At 38.4% G+C, this 20,000-nt stretch overlaps 1 protein-coding gene across 5 annotated transcripts in view; it reads left to right on the top strand.

Annotated features, from left to right (window-relative positions):
- Positions 1–20,000, top strand: part of LOC133653269 (vitamin D3 receptor A) — a 181,781-nt gene that overhangs the window by 149,965 nt on the left and 11,816 nt on the right. For all 5 annotated transcript variants that reach the window (XM_062052367.1, XM_062052366.1, XM_062052364.1 and 2 more), the window contains 3 exons: positions 4,849–5,033; positions 7,726–7,825; positions 16,195–16,372. In XM_062052367.1, the coding sequence (XP_061908351.1) occupies positions 4,849–5,033; positions 7,726–7,825; positions 16,195–16,372 (463 nt within the window). The remainder of the gene's footprint in view (positions 1–4,848; positions 5,034–7,725; positions 7,826–16,194; positions 16,373–20,000) is intronic.

The raw sequence follows: 20,000 nt of genomic DNA, 5'->3' as shown, positions 1-20,000 counted from the left end.
TATAAGTTAACCCGGCCGTATTGGCATGTGTTGCAATGTTAAGATTTCATCATTGATATATAAACTATCAGACTGCGTGGTCGCTAGTAGTGGCTTTCAGTAGGTCTTTAAGGATTGGGACCATCCAGGAGTAACTGCAGTGTGCTCAAACAACCACCAGGTAGCATCTGTAAGCAGATAATACTGTATCATCTCTTTCTCTTCTCTCTAGTGCATTCTTCACTCACACAAAGTGAAGGATCTGGCAAAAACCTACCCAGATCCACTTGTGTTTCCTCAAAGTTGTATAATCTTTAGACGAGTGCTCACTTCCGCCCGTTCCCCTGCAAAGACGTTTTGCTCCTGCTCGTATTTTACAGGCAGAAGCTTGTCAGTTCCCAGCGTATCCGAAAAGATAACAGTTGGTGTTTAGTAAAGCATGTTGACCCGTGTGTCGAGGCAACCCCACTTCTGAGGTCAAACTTTGAGCTTTAAAGGCCTACTGAAATGATTTTTTTTAATTTAAACGGGGATAGCAGATCCATTCTATGTGTCATACTTGATCATTTCGCGATGTTGCCATATTTTTGCTGAAAGGATTTAGTAGAGAAAATCGACGATAAAGTTTGCAACTTTTGCTCGCTGATAAAAAAAAGCCTTGCCTGTAGCGGAAGTAGCGTGACGTCACAGGAGCTAGTATTCCTCACAATTCCCCGTTGTTTACAATGGAGCGAGAGAGATTCGGACCGAGAAAGTGACGATTACCCCATTAATTTGAGCGAGGATGAAAGATTCGTGGATGAGGAACGTTAGAGTGACGGACTAGAATGCAGTGCAAGACATATCTTTTTTCGCTCTGACCGTAACTTAGGTACAAGCTGGCTCATTGGATTCCACACTCTCTCCTTTTTCTATTGTGGATCACAGATTTGTATTTTAAACCACCTGGGATACTATATCCTCTTGAAAATGAGAGTCGAGAACGCGAAATGGACATTCAGTGCCTTTTATCTCCACGACAATACATCGGCGAAATGCTTTAGCTACGAGCTAACGTGATAGCATCGTGCTTTAACTGCATATAGAAACAAAAAAAATAAACCCCTGACTGGAAGGATAGACAGAAGATCAACAATACTATTAAACCGTGGACATGTAAATACACGGTTAATGCTTTCCAGCCTGGCGAAGGTTAACAATGCTGTGCTAACGACGCCATTGAAGCTAACTTAGCAACCGGACCGCACAGAGCTATGCTAAAAACATTAGCTCTCCACCTACGCCAGCCAGCCCTCATTTGCTCATCAACACCCGTGCTCACCTGCGTTCCAGCGATCGGCAGAAGGACGAAGGACTTCACCCGATGCGTTTGGCGGCCCGGAGACGTAGGAAGTCAAGGTGAGGTCGGCGGCTAGCGCAGCTAGCGCGTCTGCTCTCCAACAAAGTCCTCCTGGTTGTGTTGCTGTAGTCCGCTGCTAATACACCGATCCCACCTACAACTGTCTTCTTTGCAGCCTTCATTGTTCATTAAACAAATTGCAAAAGATGTCCAGAATACTGTGGAATTATGAAATGAAAACAGAGCTTTTTGTATAGGATTCTACGGGGTACCATAACTTCCGTTACTCTGACTGCGTCACGCGCATACGTCATCATACATAGACGTTTCAGCCGGATATTTCCCGGGAAGTTTTAAATGTCACTTTATAAGTTAACCCGGCCGTATTGGCATGTGTTGCAATGTTAAGATTTCATCATTGATATATAAACTATCAGACTGCGTGGTCGCTAGTAGTGGCTTTCAGTAGGCCTTTAATACCAGACACTAGAATGTTTCAGAACATGATGGCAGCGTCAACACAGCAGGGGAAATGTTCTGGGAATTGTTCCATTCGTCAGCTTTAATATAGGAGCTTTTTTGCAACAATTCACCATTTAGGAACTATCGGACAGCCATTGTCATTGCCTGAAAGGTATCTGGAAAATTGTCCCACAAATCTGTAAATGTGCTTAAAGGCCTACTGAAAGCCACTACTAGCGACCACGCAGTCTGATAGTTTATATATCAATGATGAAATCTTAACATTGCAACACATGCCAATACGGCCGGGTTAACTTATAAAGTGACATTTTAAATTTCCCGGGGAACTTCCGGTTCAAAACGCCTTTGGAGGTCCACGGAAGTGTTTGGACCCTATTGGACACAATACACAGAGCTCGGTTTTCTTCGACAAAATTCCACAGTATTCTGGACATCTGTGTTGGTGAATCTTTTGCAATTTGTTTAATGAACAATGAAGACTGCAAAGAAGAAAGTTGTAGGTGGGATCGGTGTATTAGCGGCTGGCTGCAGCAACACAACAACAACACACTTTGTTGGATAGCAGACGCTAGCGCCGGCGACCTCACCTTGACTTCCTACGTCTCCGTGCCGCCGACCGCATCGTCGATCGCTGGAACGCAGGTGAGCACGGGTGTTGATGAGCAGATGAGGGCTGGCTGGCGTAGGTGGAGCGCTAATGTTTTTATCATAGCTCTGACGATGTCCCGTTGCTAAGTTAGCGTCATTAGCAACAGCATTGCCAGGCTTCGACAGGCGGCACAGTATTAACCGTGTAGTTACAGGTCCAGTGTTTGGTTCGGTGTCTCCTGATAGTAGTATTGTTGATCTTCTGTCTATCCTTCCAGTCAGGGATTTATTTATTTTGTTTCTATCTGCATTTGAGACAGATGCTATCACGTTAGCTCATGCTAAAGAGCTTCGTCGATGTATTGTCGTGGAGATAAAAGTCACTGTGAATGTCCATTTCGCCTTCTCGACTCTCATTTTCAAGAGGATATAGTATCCCAGGTGGTTTAAAGTACAAATCCGTGATCCACAATAGAAAAAGGAGAGAGTGTGGAATCCAATGAGCCAGCTTGTACCTAAGTTACGGTCAGAGCGAAAAAAGATATCTCTTGAACTGCACTCTAGTCCTTCACTCTAACGTTTCTCATCCACGAATCTTTCATCCTCGCTCAAATTAATGGGGTAATCGTCGCTTTCTCGCTCCGAATATCTCTCGCTCTTGTCTCAAAGTAGGTGTACTGTCACCACCTGTCACATCACACCCTGACTTATTTGCACTTTTTTGCTGTTTTCCTGTGTGTAGTGTTTTACTTCTTGTCTTGCGCTCCTATTTTGGTGGCCTGTAGCAGTTTTTGTTTTTATCCTTCTTTGTGGGGACATTGTTAATTGTCATGTCATGTTCGGATGTACATTGTCTTTGCTCCACAGTAAGTCTTTGCTGTCGTCCAGCATTCTGTTTTTGTTTACTTTGTAGCCAGTTCAGTTTTAGTTTCGTCCAGAGATTCAAGAAATACACAGCGCACTTACCCGTGTAAAAACGTATCCAAGGAGGGGAACCTTAAACGATGGTTTAGTGTGGCTGACACAGGCTAAATTATTATTCGTTTAAGGAGTTATCCGGCTTAGTGTAGACCAGGGGTCACCAACCTTTTTGAAAGCAAGAGCTACTTCTTGGGTAGTGATTAATGCGAAGGGCTACCAGTTTGATACACACTTAAATAAATTGCCAGAAATAGCCAATTTGCTCAATTTACCTTTAACTCTATGTTATTATTAATAATTAATGATATTTACACTTAATTGAACGGTTTAAAAGAGGAGAAAACACGGAAAAAATGACAATTAAATTTTTAAACATAGTTTATCTTCAATTTCGACTATTTAAAATTCAAAATTCAACCGGAAAAAAAGAAGAGAAAAACTAGCTCATTCGAATCTTTTTGAAAAAATTAAAAAAATAATTTATGGAACATCATTAGTAATTTTTCCTGATTAAGATTAATTTTAGAATTGTGATGACATGTTTTAAATAAGTTAAAATCCAATCTGCACTTTGTTAGAATATATAACAAATTGGACCAAGCTATATTTCTAACAAAGACAAATCATTATTTCTTCTAGATTTTCCAGAACAAAAATGTTTAAAGAAATTCAAAAGACTTTGAAATAAGATTTAAATTTGATTCTACAGATTTTCTAGATTTGCCAGAATGTTTTTTTGGAATTTTTATCATAATAAGTTTGAAGAAATATTTCACAAATATTCTTCGTCGAAAAAACAGAAGCTAAAATCAAGAATTAAATTAAAATGTATTTATTATTCTTTACAATAAAAAAAAATAATTTACTTGAACATTGATTTAAATTGTCAGGAAAGAAGAGGAAGGAATTTAAAAGGTAAAAAGGTATATGTGTTTAAAAATCCTAAAATCATTTTTAAGGTTGTATTTTTTCTCTAAAATTTTCTTTTTGAAAGTTATAAGAAGCAAAATAAAAAAAATAATGAATTTATTTAAACAAGTGAAGACCAAGTCTTTAAAATATTTTCTTGGATTTTCAAATTCTATTTGAGTTTTGTCTCTTAGAATTAAAAATGTCGGGCAAAGCGAGACCAGCTTGCTAGTAAATAAATAAAATGTAAAAAATAGAGGCAGCTCACTGGTAAGTGCTGCTATTTGAGCTATTTTTAGAACAGGCCAGCGGGCTACTCATCTGGTCCTTACCGGCTACCTGGTGCCCGCGGGCACCGCGTTGGTGACCCCTGGTGTAGACATAGCCTAAGACAAACCAAACAGTCCAGTTGTGATGGATTGAATGCTCTGAGATGACAATGACCTGGAAGAATGAGAACATTCATAGACGAGGCTGTCGAAAAAAACAAGTTGTCATGCATTTAGTTAGGTGTGCGAATGCCTCATCATTAGTTGTGCAAAGGATAAAGTTGACTTTTACAATGAAAAGGACTACCAGGTTTATCAACAAGCACTGTGTTTAAAGACATGTTTGTCCTGGTCTTCCAGTCATCCTCACAGATGAAGAGGTCCAAAGGAAGAAGGACATGATAATGAAGAGGAAGGAGGAGGAGGCGGCCAAGGAGGCGTCGAGGCCTCGGCTCAATGACGAGCAGGCCCAGATCATCACTTCCCTGGTGGACGCTCACCACAAGACCTACGATGCCTCCTATGCAGACTTCTCACGCTTTAGGGTGAGTCCTCTCTCGCCCCAAAGTGGACTTCATACCCTGCATGTCATCAATATATAGCTACCATATTTTTCGCAGTTTTTTTCATAGTACTTATTTTCAGGAGCGACTTATGTGTGAAATGATTAACACATTAGCGTAAAATATCAAATAATATTATTTAGCTCATTCACGTAAGAGACTAGAGCAGGGGTGTCCAAAGTGCGGCCCGGGGGCCATTTGTGGCCCGCAGCTAATTGTTTACCGGCCCCCCACACATTCTGCAAAAATTGCAAAATTGATAATATTGCAAAAATTTATAAAAACTAGGGATGTCCGATAATGGCTTTTTGCCGATATCCGATATTCCGATATTGTCCAACTCTTTAATTACCGATACCGATATCAACCGATACCGATATCAACCGATATATGCAGTCGTGGAATTACCACATTATTATGCCTGATTTGGACAACCAGGTATGGTGAAGATAAGGTACTTTTTAAAAAAATTAGTAAAATAAGATAAATAAATTAAAAACATTTTCTTGAATAAAAAAAGAAAGTAAAACAATATAAAAACAGTTACATAGAAACTAGTAATGAATGAAAAGGAGTAAAATGAAGTGTTAAAGGTTAGTACTATTAGTGGAGCAGCAGCACGCACAATCATGTGTGCTTACGGACTGTATCCCTTGCAGACTGTATTGATATATATTGATATATAATGTAGGAAGCAGAATATTAATAACAGAAGGAAACAACCCTTTTGTGTGAATGAGTGTAAATGGGGGAGGGAGGTTTTTTGGGTTGGTGCACTAATTGTAAGTGTATCTTGTGTTTTTTATGTGGATTTAATTTTTAAAAAAAAACAAAAAAAAACAAAACGATACTGATAATAAAAAAACGATACCGATAATTTCCAATATTACATTTTAACGCATTTATCGGCCGATAATATCGGCAGACCGATATTATCGGACATCTCTAATCTCAAGTATGAATATACCGTATTTTTCAGACTATAAGTGGCAGTTTTTTTCATAGTTTGGTGCGACTTATACTCAGGAGCGACTTGTGTGAAATGATTAACACATTAGCGTAAAATATCAAATAATATTATTTAGCTCATTCACGTAAGAGACTAGACCAGAGGTGTCCAAAGTGCGGCCCGGGGGCCATTTGCGGCCCGCAGCTAATCGTTTACCGGCCCCCCACACATTCTGCAAAAATTGCAAAATCGATAGTATTGTAAAAATAAAAAAAAACATTTTAAAACAGTGGAATGAGGTGAAATCTAACGAGAAAAAGTTGTAATGTTGACCAGGTATGTCCGATAATGGCTTTTTGCCGATATTCCGATATTGTCCAACTCTTTAATTACCGATACCGATATCAACCGATACCGATATATACAGTCGTGGAATTAACACATTATTATGCCTAATTTGGACAACCAGGTATGGTGAAGATAAGGTTGTTGTTTTTTTAAATAAAATAAGATAAGATAAATAAATTAAAAACATTTTCTTGAATAAAAAAGAAAGTAAAACAATATAAAAACAGTTACAGAGAAACTAGTAATGAATGAAAATGAGTAAAATGAAGTGTTAAAGGTTAGTACTATTAGTGGAGCAGCAGCACGCACAATCATGTGTGCTTACGGACTGTATCCCTTGCAGACTGTATTGATATATATTGATATATAATGTAGGAAGCAGAATATTAATAACAGAAAGAAATGGGGGGAGGGAGGTTTTTTGGGTTGGTGCACTAATTGTAAGTGTATCTTGTGTTTTTTATGTTGATTTAATAAAAAACAAAAACAAAAAAAACGATACAGATAATAAAAAAAACGATACCGATAATTTCCGATATTACATTTTAACGCATTTATCGGCCGCGATATTATCGGACATCCCTAGTTTCAACAGTAGTAGGCCTTTATACTCCGGTGCGACTTATATATGTTTTTTTTCCTTCTTTATTATGCATTTTCGGCCGGTGCGACTTATACTCCGGTGCGACTTATACTCCGAAAAACACGGTACCTGCATCCCGAGTCGCACCGTGCGAGGAGTGTTTGGGAGGTGAGGTCAAGTGAAGGTGAAATTGAAGTGTGCAGTCCCAAGAACTACATTTCTGTGGCTCAGTTATCCAGGAAAAGTCGCTACAAACGCCGTCCTGGTTTTTTTTTGTGTGTTTTTTTAGCCAGTCAAATTTGAAAAATGGCAAAAGATGAGGTCAAGGAAAGTTGTAGTCAATGTAGGAGCGTTTGGCCTTGAAAGTGAGCGTGAGTCACAGTCGCATGAATCACGCCGCAGGAATAAAATAAAGGTGGATTTATTGAGTGCTGTTCTTGCAGCTCCATGGCCACTCAAGGTGCCTTCCTTTTCTGCACTTGTTATGACACTTTTATACTCAAGGCCAAACACTCATTGCTTTGTAAGTGTGACAGTACTACACAACATGTTTGTGCTCGTCGGATTTCACTGGCCGCACAAAATGCGTCCTATGTGCTGTACAGTGAGTGCACCTACAACTTTTATTTTCAGAGCTGGTTACAAAAGACTCATGCGGATGTTGTTGTAAATATTGATGTCATTTATTGTACATGTTTCAAAGTGTGTGTGTGTGTGTGTGTGTGTGTGTGTGTGTGTGTGTGTGTGTGTGTGTGTGTGTGTGTGTGTGTGTGTGTGTGTGTGTGTGTGTGCAGCCTCCAGTGCGTGAAGGTCCAGTTACACGCAGTGCCAGCAGAGCCGCCTCCCTTCACTCCCTGTCTGACGCCTCCTCAGACTCCTTCAACCACTCGCCTGGTAGGTCCCTCCATGAGGGTATGGTGGCGTTCAAACTAGGGCGGGGCGATATATGGAATATACTCCATACATCGAGGATTTGTCTCTGTGCGATATAGAAAATGACTACCGTATTTTTCGGACTATAAGTGGCAGTTTTTTTTCATAGTTTGGCCGGGGGTGCGACTTATACTCAGGAGCGACTTATATGTGAAATGATTAACACATTATAATATTATTGATGTCATTCACGTAAGAGACTAGACGTATAAGACTTCATGGGATTTAGCGATTAGGAGTGACAGATTGTTTGGTAAACGTATAGCATGTTCTATATGTTATAGTTATTTGAATGACTCTTACCATAATATGTTACGTTAACATACCAGTTGGTTATTTATGCCTCATATAACGTACACTTATTCAGCCTGTTGTTCACTATTCTTTACACATTTTAAATTGCCTTTCAAATGTCTATTCTTGCTGTTGGCTTTTATCAAATAAATGTCCCCAAAAAATGCGACTTATACTCCAGTGCGACTTATATATGTTTTTTTCCTTATTTATTATGCATTTTCGGCAGGTGCGACTTATACTCCGGTGCGACTTATACTCCGAAAAATACGGTACTTTGTTTTAGCAATCAAGAATATTTCAGTTGTTTTTTATCCTTCTTTGTGGGGACATTGTTGATTGTCATGTCATGTTGGGATGTACTTTGTGGACGCCGTCTTTGCTCCACAGTAAGTTTTTGCTGTCCTCCAGCATTCTGTTTTTGTTTACTTTGTAGCCAGTTCAGTTATAGTTTTGTTCTACATAGCCTTCCCTAACTTTCATTGAATTTTCTTAATGGCACTCACCTTTTGTTTAGTTTTGGTTTAAGCATTTTTTTGGTATTTTCCTGTAGCAGTTTCATGTCTTCCTTTGAGCGTAATTTCCCGCATCTACCGTATTTTTCGGACTATAAGTCACAATTTTTTTCATAGTTTGGCCGGGGGTGCGACTTATACTCAGTTGCGACTTATGTGTGAAATGATTAACACATTAGCATAAAATATCAAATAATATTATTGATGTCATTCACGTAATATCCAATAATATTATTGATGTCATTCACGTAAGAGACTAGACGTATAAGATTTCATGGGATTTAGCGATTAGGAGTGACAGATTGTTTGGTAAACGTATAGCATGTTCTATATGTTATAGTTATTTGAATGACTCTTACCATAATATGTTACGTTAACATACCAGTTGGTTATTTATGCCTCATATAACGTACACTTATTCAGCCTGTTGTTCACTATTCTTTAGACATTTTAAATTGCCTTTCAAATGTCTATTCTTGCTGTTGGCTTTTATCAAATAAATGTCCCCCAAAAAATGCGATTTATACTCCAGTGCGACTTATACTCCGAAAAATACGGTAAAAAACTGTGTCTGGGGGCCGGTATATCTAATTTTAGGAACACTAATACAAAACCTCACAATAATGATTGAAAGCTAAAAACGTTATGACAGACCGCCTTAAAAAACGGAATGGAATTTTACATTATTTTTTACTGAATGAAACACCTACAATGTACATGACAATAAACAATGTGGGATTTACAATATTAACTATGAAGGATAAAACACTGAATATTGACAACATATTTTACAATCAACCGAAACACAACCAAAATGCAACAAACAGACCGTATTTTTCGGACTATAAGTGGCAGTTTTTTTCATAGTTTGGCCGGGGGTGCGACTTATACTCAGGAGCGACTTATGTGTGAAATGATGAACACATTAGCGTAAAATATCCAATAATATTATTGATGTCATTCACGTAAGAGACTAGACGTATAAGATTTCATGGGATTTAGCGATTAGGAGTGACAGATTGTTTGGTAAACGTATAGCATGTTCTATATGTTATAGTTATTTGAATGACTCTTACCATAATATGTTACGTTAACATAGCAGTTGGTTATTTATGCCTCATATAACGTACACTTATTCAGCCTGTTGTTCACTATTCTTTACACATTTTAAATTGCCTTTCAAATGTCTATTCTTGCTGTTGGCTTTTATCAAATACATTTCCCCTAAAAAATGCGACTTATACTCCAGTGCGACTTATATATGTTTTTTTCCTTATTTATTACGCATTTTCGGTCGGAGCGACTTATACTCCGGAGCGACTTATACTCCGAAAAATACGGTACTTCATTTCTCGACCGATTTGAAAAATTCCAACACCAACCATTTCAACTCGTTGAGAATGTTCAAGTCTTTTAACATTTTCCCCAAAAATTCCCAAATTTCCATGAAATTTCCAAATTTCCATGAAATTCCCAAATTTCCATGAAATTCCCAAATTTCCATGAAATTCCCAAATTTCCATGAAATTCCCATTGACATGAATGGGACATTTTTTCAAAGTTGCACAATTCCCACATTTTCCAACCCATTGAAACCATTCCACCTTCAACACATTTCACTCATCTTGGAAATCCAAACTATCATTTTTCTAAGTTAAAAAAAATTCCAGGAATTCCCTCTTTTTTTTTTTTAACACTTTTTTGACCCTTTTTTTGGCGACCACTCCTTCCACATTTTTCAACACACTTCAAGTGTTCCACTGTCTAAACATTCCTCTTAATCAGGACAAAAACAAAGTTGTTGTTTGAACTGGCAAAATTCCCGTTTTTTTCTTGAATTCCTTAATGCCATTTCTCAATTAAAAATGTTACTACTGTATTTTTCGGACTATAAATCGCAGTTATTTTCATAGTTTGGCCGGGGGTGCGACTTATACTCAGGAGCGACTTATGTGTGAAATGATTAACACATTACCGCAAAATATCCAATAATATTATTGATGTCATTCACGTAAGAGACTAGACGTATAAGATTTCATGGGATTTAGCGATTAGGAGTGACAGATTGTTTGGTAAACGTATAGCATGTTCTATATGTTATATTTATTTGAATGACTCTTACCATAATATGTTACGTTAACATACCAGTTGGTTATTTATGCCTCATATAACGTACACTTATTCAGCCTGTTGTTCACTATTCTTTACACATTTTAAATTGCCTCTCAAATGTCTATTCTTGGTGTTGGCTTTTATCAAATACATTTCCCACAAAAAATGTGACTTATACTCCAGTGCGACTTATATATGTTTTTTTCCTTCTTTATTATGCATTTTTGGCCGGTGCGACTTATACTCCGAAAAATACGGTAGTCCACCACTAAACTATAACTGACGTTAAAGACATGCCCAGTAAGGATAATTTCAACCAAATTTGTGTATATATGTGTATATATGTATATACATACCGTAATTTCCGGACTATAAGCCGCACCTGACTATAAGCCGCACCAGCTAAATTTAGGGGAAAATACAGATTGCTCCATATATAAGCCGCACCCGACTATAAGCCGCAGGGTTTTGATGTGTAATTACTAGGGATGTCCGATAATGGCTTTTTGCCGATATCCGATATTCCGATATTGTCCAACTCTTTAATTACCGATACCGATATCAACCGATACCGATATCAACCGATATATGCAGTCGTGGAATTAACACATTATTATGCCTAGTTTGGACAACCAGGTATGGTGAAGATAAGGTACTTTTTAAAAACATTTGTAAAATAAGATAAATAAATTAAAAACATTTTCTTGAATAAAAAAGAAAGTACAACAATATAAAAACAGTTACATAGAAACTAGTAATGAATGAAAATGAGTAACATTAACAGTTAAAGGTTAGTACTATTAGTGGAGCAGCAGCACGCACAATCATGTGTGCTTACGGACTGTATCCCTTGCAGACTGTATTGATATATATTGATATATAATGTAGGAAGCAGAATATTAATAACAGAAAGAAACAACCCTTTTGTGTGAATGAGTGCAAATGGGGGGAGGAGGTTTTTTGGGTTGGTGCACTAATTGTAAGTGTATCTTGTGTTTTTTATGTGGATTTAATAAAAAAACCAACCAAAAAAACGATACTGATAATAAAAAAACCGATACCGATAATTTCCGATATTACATTTTAACGCATTTATCGGCCGATAATATCGGTAGACCAATATTATCGGACATCTCTATATCGGATCACTGTTAATAGCCCCATACTCTGCTCCAGTATCGGTATTGTATTGAAAGTTGTATCGGGACACTTCAATGTAAAATTGTAAATATTATCTATAAAAATGACTTTTGTGTTGATATTTTTGGGTGTTCAGAACATATTAATTTGATTAATTTTATATCTAACAGGAAAAATTGCTTGAGTTTCTTAAGGTTTGTTTTTTTGTCAGACCTTTTGGAACAAAATGAAAAAAACAGGAATAAGAATAGCAACTTCTCTGGTTGATAACGACCTAATCTACTCTTCTTTTCACCCGGTCTAACCTCTGCACGCACACACTGAACATCAATTGAAACTAGAGATGTTATCGGCCGATATATGCGTTAAAATGTAATATCGGAAATTATCGGTATCATTTTTTTTATTATCGTTATCGTTTTTTTTTGTTGTTGTTTTTTTAAATTTTTTTTTTTTAATTAAATCCACATAAAAAACACAAGATACACTTACAATTAGTGCAGCAACCCAAAAAACCTCCCACCCCCATTTACACTCATTCACACAAAAGGGTTGTTTCTTTCTGTTATTAATATTCTGCTTCCTACATTATATATCAATATATATCAATACAGTCTGCAAGGGATACAGTCCGTAAGCACACATGATTGTGCGTGCTGCTGCTCCACTAATAGTACTAACCTTTAACACTTCATTTTACTCATTTTCATTCATTACTAGTTTCTATGTAACTGTTTTTATATTGTTTTACTTTCTTTTTTATTCAAGAAAATGTTTTTAGTTTATTTATCTTATTTTATTTCATTCATTTTTTTTAAAAAAGGACCTTATCTTCACCATACCTGGTTGTCCAAATTAGGCATAATAATGTGTTAATTCCACGACTGCATATATCGGTTGATATCGGTATCGGTAATTAAAGAGTTGGACAATATCGGAATATCGGATATCGGCAAAAAAGCCATTATCCCTAATTGAAACGCCACACTTTTGTTTTTGCTCCCATTTGTTATGACTTGAACTCAAAGATCTGAAACTTTTACTCCATACACAAAAGACGTATTCCTCTAAAATAGTGTTAGTGAGCACTTCTCCTTTGCCAAGATAATCCATCCCAGCCCACAATGAACGGCCACACTGAAATGTGCAGTTATCCCACAGCACATCGCCACAGGTGTCGCACGTTTTGAGGGAGCGTGCAGTTGGCATGCTGGACTGCAGGAATGTCCACCAGAGCTGTTGCCCGTGAATTGAATCTTCATTTATTTACCATAAACTGTCTCCGAAGGCGTGTCACAGAATTTGGCAGTACATCCATCCCGCCTCAAAAACCGCAGACCATGTGTAACCACACCAGCCGAGGCCCTACACATCCATCAAGTGCACCTCCTTGATCGTCCGAGACCAGCCACCCGGACAGCTGCTGCAACAATTGGTTTACATAACCAAAGAATTTCTGCATTACTGTGAGAAACCTTCGTCGGGGTCTCGGCCTGACTGCAGTTCGTCGTTGTAACCAACTTGAGTGGGCAAACGCTCGCATTTGATGGCGTCCGGCACGTAGGAGAGGTGTTCCCTTCACGGATGAAGCCCTGTTTTCACTGTTCGGGGCAGATGGCAGACAGCTGCATCGTGCGGGAGAGCGTTTTGATGATGTCAACGTTGTGAATGGAGTGGCCCGTGGTAGGTGTGGGGTTGTGGTAATGGCAGGCGTATGTTATGGACAACGAACGTAAGTGCATTTTAATAATAATAATAATAATAATACCTGGGATTTATATAGCGCTTTTCTAAGTACCCAAAGTCGCTTTACATGTTTAAAAACTCGTCATTCATTCACACCTGGTGGTGGTAAGCTACTTTCGTAGCCACAGCTGCCCTGGGGTAGACTGATAATATCGGTCTGCCGATATTATCGGCCGATAAATGCGTTAAAATGTAATATCGGAAATTATCGATATCGTTTTTTTTATTATCAGTCTCGTTTTTTTTATTTTTTATTTTTTATTTTTTTTATTAAATCGACATAAAAAACACAAGATACACTTACAATTAGTGCACCAACCCAAAAAACCTCCCTCCTCATTCACACAAAAGGGTTATTTCTTTCTGTTATCAATATTCTGGTTCCTACATTATATATCAATATATATCAATACAGTCTGCAAGGGATACAGTCCGTAAGCACACATGATTGTGCGTGCTGCTGCTCCACTAATAGTACTAACCTTTAACACTTCATTTTACTCATTTTCATTCATTACTAGTTTCTATGTAACTGTTTTTATATTGTTTTATTTTCTTTTGTATTCCAAGAAAATGTTTTTAATTTATTTATCCTATTTTACTAATTTTTTAAAAAAGTACCTTATCTTCACCATACCTGGTTGTCCAAATTAGGCATAATAATGTGTTAATTCCACGACTGCATATATCGGTTGATATCGGTATCGGTTGATATCGGTATCGGTAATTAAAGAGTTGGACAATATCGGATATCGGCAAAAAGCCATTATTGGACATCCCTAGTTTTTATCCTTCTTTGTGAGGACATTGTTGATTGTCATGTCATGTTCGGATGTACATTGTCTTTGCTCCACAGTAAGTCTTTGCTGTCGTCCAGCATTCTGTTTTTGTTTACTTTGTGGCCAGTTCAGTTTTAGTCTCGTTCTGCATAGCCTTCCCTAATCTTCAATGCCTTTTCTTAGGGGCACTCACCTTTTTGTTTATTTTTGGTTTAAGCCAGGGGTGTCCAAACTTTTTCCACTGAGGGCCGCACATTGAAAAATCCAAGCTAGCGGGGGCCATTTTGATATTTTTTATTTTAAAAACCAATACGATATATGTATAAAAAATATACATTTAGGCTTCCACTCAGGCTTGATCCCGGGGACCCCAAAGGGTTTTGGTCCAAAAAATATAAAAAATGTGTCATTATTCAGTATTATTATTTGTGTTATTATTCAAGTTTTTAAATCTCTAGATCAACATTAGGTATATCTGTCAATATAACATGTTTTAAAGATTTAAATTGTATGCTCTTTTTGTCAAAGAAAACCCTTTTTTTTAATGAAAAAAACACAAAATATGCAATACATTCACCCAACAAAATTTTTAAGTGGGATATTTGAGAGTATATAATAATTGGAGCCTTAAAAAGGTCAATAACACCATTGATTTTAATTCATTATTATTTTTTGAGCAATGACACTTAAAAACTAATCACACTAAAATTGTAGGGGATACAAAAGGGTCCTACTCATTAAAGTGTTAAAAAATAAATTATAATTATTTTTTTTTACTGTTTACTTTTAACACAATAATCTCGAGATCAACTTGAGATCTATCCGTCAATTATAAGTTGTATTGTTGTTTATGTTTTTTGTTTTTTTGTTTTAGGCCCTTCTTTAAAAAAAAAACAGCTCGTTTTTTTAACATGGCAAACACAAAATATGCAACATTTTCCCCCCAAAAATATCTCAAAATATTTAATGTGACGTAATTGGAGCCTTGAATAGGTCAATAATTCATAATGACATTGATTTTGATTCATTATTATTTTGTAAAGACAGAAACAGCCTGCATGGCAGCTTTGTGTTATTAGAGTCAACATTGCTACATTTTCTTGTTACATTTCACCAGTTTGCTCTTTAAATACCACTTTTAATGTTTTTTATTTTTTTTCAATCGTATTTTTAAAATGTGCCGTTAAAAAATGAAAACTTTGGACACCCCTGATTTAAGCATACCTTTCCAGCTGTTTCCGACATCTACAAAGCAATTAGCTACCTGCTGCCACCTACTGATATGGAAGAGTATTACACGGTTACTCTGCCCAGCTCTAGACAACAACACATCATTTGCAGACTATAATTACTGCTTTGCAAAACATATTTTTAACCCAAATAGGTGAAATTAGATCATCTCCCACGACACAACAGACTGTATCTCAGTGTACCGCGGCACAGTGGTTGAAAAACACTGGCCGAAGGCACAGTTGAGCAATAATCATGCTGTTTAATCAGCATCTTGATATGCCACGCCTGTGAAGTGGGCTGGATTATCTTGGCAAGGAAGAAATGCTCACTAACACAGATTTGTGCACAATATTGGAGAGGAATAGGTCTTCTGTGTAAAAGTTTTAAATCTCACAAAAAAATGGGAGCAAAAACAAAAGTGTTGAGTTGATACTTTTGTTCCCGTATATTTGCTGGTCCTTTTCAAGCGCTTCCTTTTCGTGGCCTGACTCCCGTTGTCCCTGTCGAGCAGAGTCGGTGGACACCAAGATGAACTTCAGCAACCTGCTGATGATGTACCAGGACGGCGCCAGCAGTCCGGACTCCAGCGAGGAGGACACCAAGCTGTCCATGCTGCCCCACCTGGCCGACTTGGTGTCCTACAGCATCCAGAAGGTCATCGGGTTCGCCAAGATGATCCCGGGCTTCAGGTACACATTGCGTAACGGCTGCTGTTGCAACAGGCATTCTTTTCCTGCAGCTGATGGTCACTTTTCGCCCTTTTTTTTTTTTTTTTTTTTTCCACAAGCAGAAGGAATGCTCTGCAGCCCCATACGGGGGCCTCTCTTGATATTTTGTGTGCTAAGTCGTGTTCGTACGGTTTGCTGTTAATACCCAAAGCAGCGGCACGTCTAGAAGACCGGCCTACTTTCATTTGTTGCTCACATGCGAGCGGAAACGCCGGGAAAGGAGAGGCGCTTTTATCACCATGGAACAAACAAAACAAGGCTTTTTTTCCCAGAATAGGCCGAAAACCCGCCGAGCCGAGAGATGCACACGCTGTCCGTCAAAAAGACACAATAAAGCGCAGTGTGCATTGAAGAGAAAAAAGTGAGCACGGTGAACTCATTATGTAGAGGTAGATATATTCTATACATCATCACCAGCAAGGACTTGATTTCTTTCTGTTGGTAACAGGACATGGAGAGGTGCACTAATGGAAAATGACGGTGCGTCATAAGCTGCAGCAGTCGTATTATCACTGGGAAAATATGCCAATAATACATCATATTCCCTCACTGGCACAGAGCTATTAAATGGCAGATTGGTGATGGTTTTGCCAGAAAATGATCGGTGATTTTCTCTTGTCACTGTTTCTATTAAAATACAACAAATACACAATCACTGAACAGTGCCTTCACATTAAAGGCCTACTGAAATGACATTTTCTTATTCAAACGGGGATAGCAGATCCATTCTATGTGTCATACTTGATCGCCATATTTTTGCTGAAAGGATTTAGTAGAGAACATCGACGATAAAGTTCGCAACTTTTGCTCGCTGATTTAAAAAAAAGCCTTGCCTGTACAGGAAGTAGCGTGACGTCACAGGTTGTGGAGCTCCTCACTTCCGCACATTGTTTACAATCATGGCCAGCAGCAGCAGCGAGAGCGATTCGGACCGAGAAAGCGACGATTTCCCCATTAATTTGAGCAAGGATGAAAGATTCGTGGATGAGGAAAGTGAGAGTGAAGGATTAGAGGGCAGTGGAAGCGATTCAGATAGGGAAGATGCTGTGAGAGGCGGGTGCAGGCCCGGCCCTAACCAATCTGGCGCCCTAGGCAAGATTTTAGGTGGCGCCCCCCCCACATCGGCAGTGAAGTGTATATACTCACAAGAAACCGAATAGCTTTGTCTTTGACCTTTTTTTTTTTACTTAAAGAAAGCAAATTAACAATCAGAATTGTTAACAAGATTAAAAAAAACTATGGATAAATAAATGAATACAAAAAATGAATATATGAAATACAATATTTTTTACATACATAAACACAAAATAAAACGTGTCAACAAGTTGCATAAAATAAATTAAAAATACAATATAAATAAGGCGCAGCACAAAACAAGATATCAAACCAGTATGACTTTAACAACTATATTACAAAAAAAGGGGATCCAACAGAGTTCTCTATTTGTGCTTTTTAATATTGCATTAACTAGAATGACTTACAAATGAATGTACACCAGGGAGTACTGTAATTACCTAACGTTACATTATTATTTTCCATAACATTTTAGTCCCCTCCACAATATTAACCCGACGTTAAAACAGAACTAGCTATTTATTGATTAGTAATTGCCGAATCATGTAACATTAGCTTAATGCTAAAGGTTACTATCACATTCTGTAACAGACAAATAATTTCATGTAGGCTAACGTTACCTACCTGCTACCTCTGTCTTTTTCTCGTTTCTCCTCTTCTTTTCTCTTTTTTCTTCCCTGGGCACCTGACAGTTTTGGCCGTTTTGACATCTTGTGTTGATTTTTTGATGTGGGACGTCCAAAAAGAGTCATGATACGGGAAGGGAGGGGGCGCACCGTGCGGGGGGAGAGGGGGGGGCGTAATGTTGTAACAAATAATATTTCTATTAAATAGGCTTTACTTTGCATTTAAATTAACGTGGGATTATTTTATGTATTTAGAAATAATAGTACCAACTTTTTTATTTTTTTCCTCCAACATTTGTGGCACTGGCGTGGCGCCCCCAGATGGACGGCGCCCTCAGCATTTGCCTATACGGCCTATGCCACGGGCCGGCCCTGGGCGGGTGGGACCTGATATTCAGCTGGGAATGACTAAAACAGTAAATAAACACAAGACATATATATACTCTATTAGCCACAACACAACCAGGCTTATATTTAAAGGCCTAATGAAATGACATTTTCTTATTCAAACGGGGATAGCAGATCCATTCTATGTGTCATACTTGATCATTTCGCGATATTGCCATATTTTTGCTGAAAGGATTTAGTAGAGAACATCGACGATAAAGTTCGCAACTTTTGGTCGCTGATTAAAAAAAAGCCTTGCCTGTACAGGAAGTAGCGTGACGTCGCAGGCTGTGGAGCTCCTCACATCCGCATATTGTTTACAATCATGGCCAGCAGCAGCGAGAGCGATTCGGACCGAGAAAGTGACGATTTCCCCATTAATTTGAGCGAGGATGAAAGATTCGTGGATGAGGAAAGTGAGAGTGAAGGACTAGAGGGCAGTGGAAGCGATTCAGATAGGGAAGATGCTGTGAGAGGCGGGTGGGACCTGATATTCAGCTGGGAATGACTAAAACAGTAAATAAACACAAGACATATATATACTCTATTAGCCACAACACAACCAGGCTTATATTTAAAGGCCTACTGAAAGCCACTACTACCGACCACGCAGTCTGATAGTTTATATATCAATGATGAAATCTTAACATTGCAACACATGCCAATACGGCCGGGTTAACTTATAAAGTGACAATTAAAATTTCCCGGGAAATATCCGGCTGAAACGTCGCGGTATGATGACGTATGCGCGTGACGAAGTCAGTTTAACGGAAGTTATGGTACCCCGTAGGATCCTATACAAAAAGCTCTGTTTTCATTTCATAATTCCACAGTATTCTGGACATCTTTTGCAATTTGTTTAATGAACAATGAAGGCTGCAAAGAAGACAGTTGTAGGTGGGATCGGTGTATTAGCAGCGGACTACAGCAACACAACCAGGAGGACTTTGTTGGAGAGCAGACGCGCTAGCCGCGACCTCACCTTGACTTCCTACGTCTCCGGGCCGCCAAACGCATCAGGTTAAGTCCTTCGTCCTTCCGTTGATTGCTGGAACGCAGGTGAGCACGGGTGTTGATGAGCAGATGAGGGCTGGCTGGCGTAGGTGGAGAGCTAATATTTTTAGCATAGCTCTGTGCGGTCCGGTTGCTAAGTTGCTAAGTTAGCTTCAATGGCGTCGTTAGCACAGCATTGTTAACCTTCGCCAGCCTGGAAAGCATTAACCGTGTAGTTACATGTCCACGGTTTAATAGTATTGTTGATTTTCTATCTATCCTTCCAGTCAGGGGTTTATTTTTTTGTTTCTATATGCAGTTAAAGCACGATGCTATCACGTTAGCTCATAGCTAAAGCATTCCGCCGATGTATTGTCGTGGAGATAAAAGGCACTGAATGTCCATTTCGCGTTCTCGACTCTCATTTTCAAGAGGATATAGTATCCCAGGTGGTTTAAAATACAAATCCGTGATCCACAATAGAAAAAGGAGAGAGTGTGGAATCCAAT

The sequence above is a fragment of the Entelurus aequoreus genome, linkage group LG07 (assembly GCF_033978785.1).
Source record: "Entelurus aequoreus isolate RoL-2023_Sb linkage group LG07, RoL_Eaeq_v1.1, whole genome shotgun sequence".
Classification (NCBI taxonomy): Eukaryota; Metazoa; Chordata; class Actinopteri; order Syngnathiformes; family Syngnathidae; genus Entelurus; species Entelurus aequoreus.
Note: the sequence above shows the minus strand (reverse complement) of the source record. Positions and strands in the feature narration are given on the sequence as shown.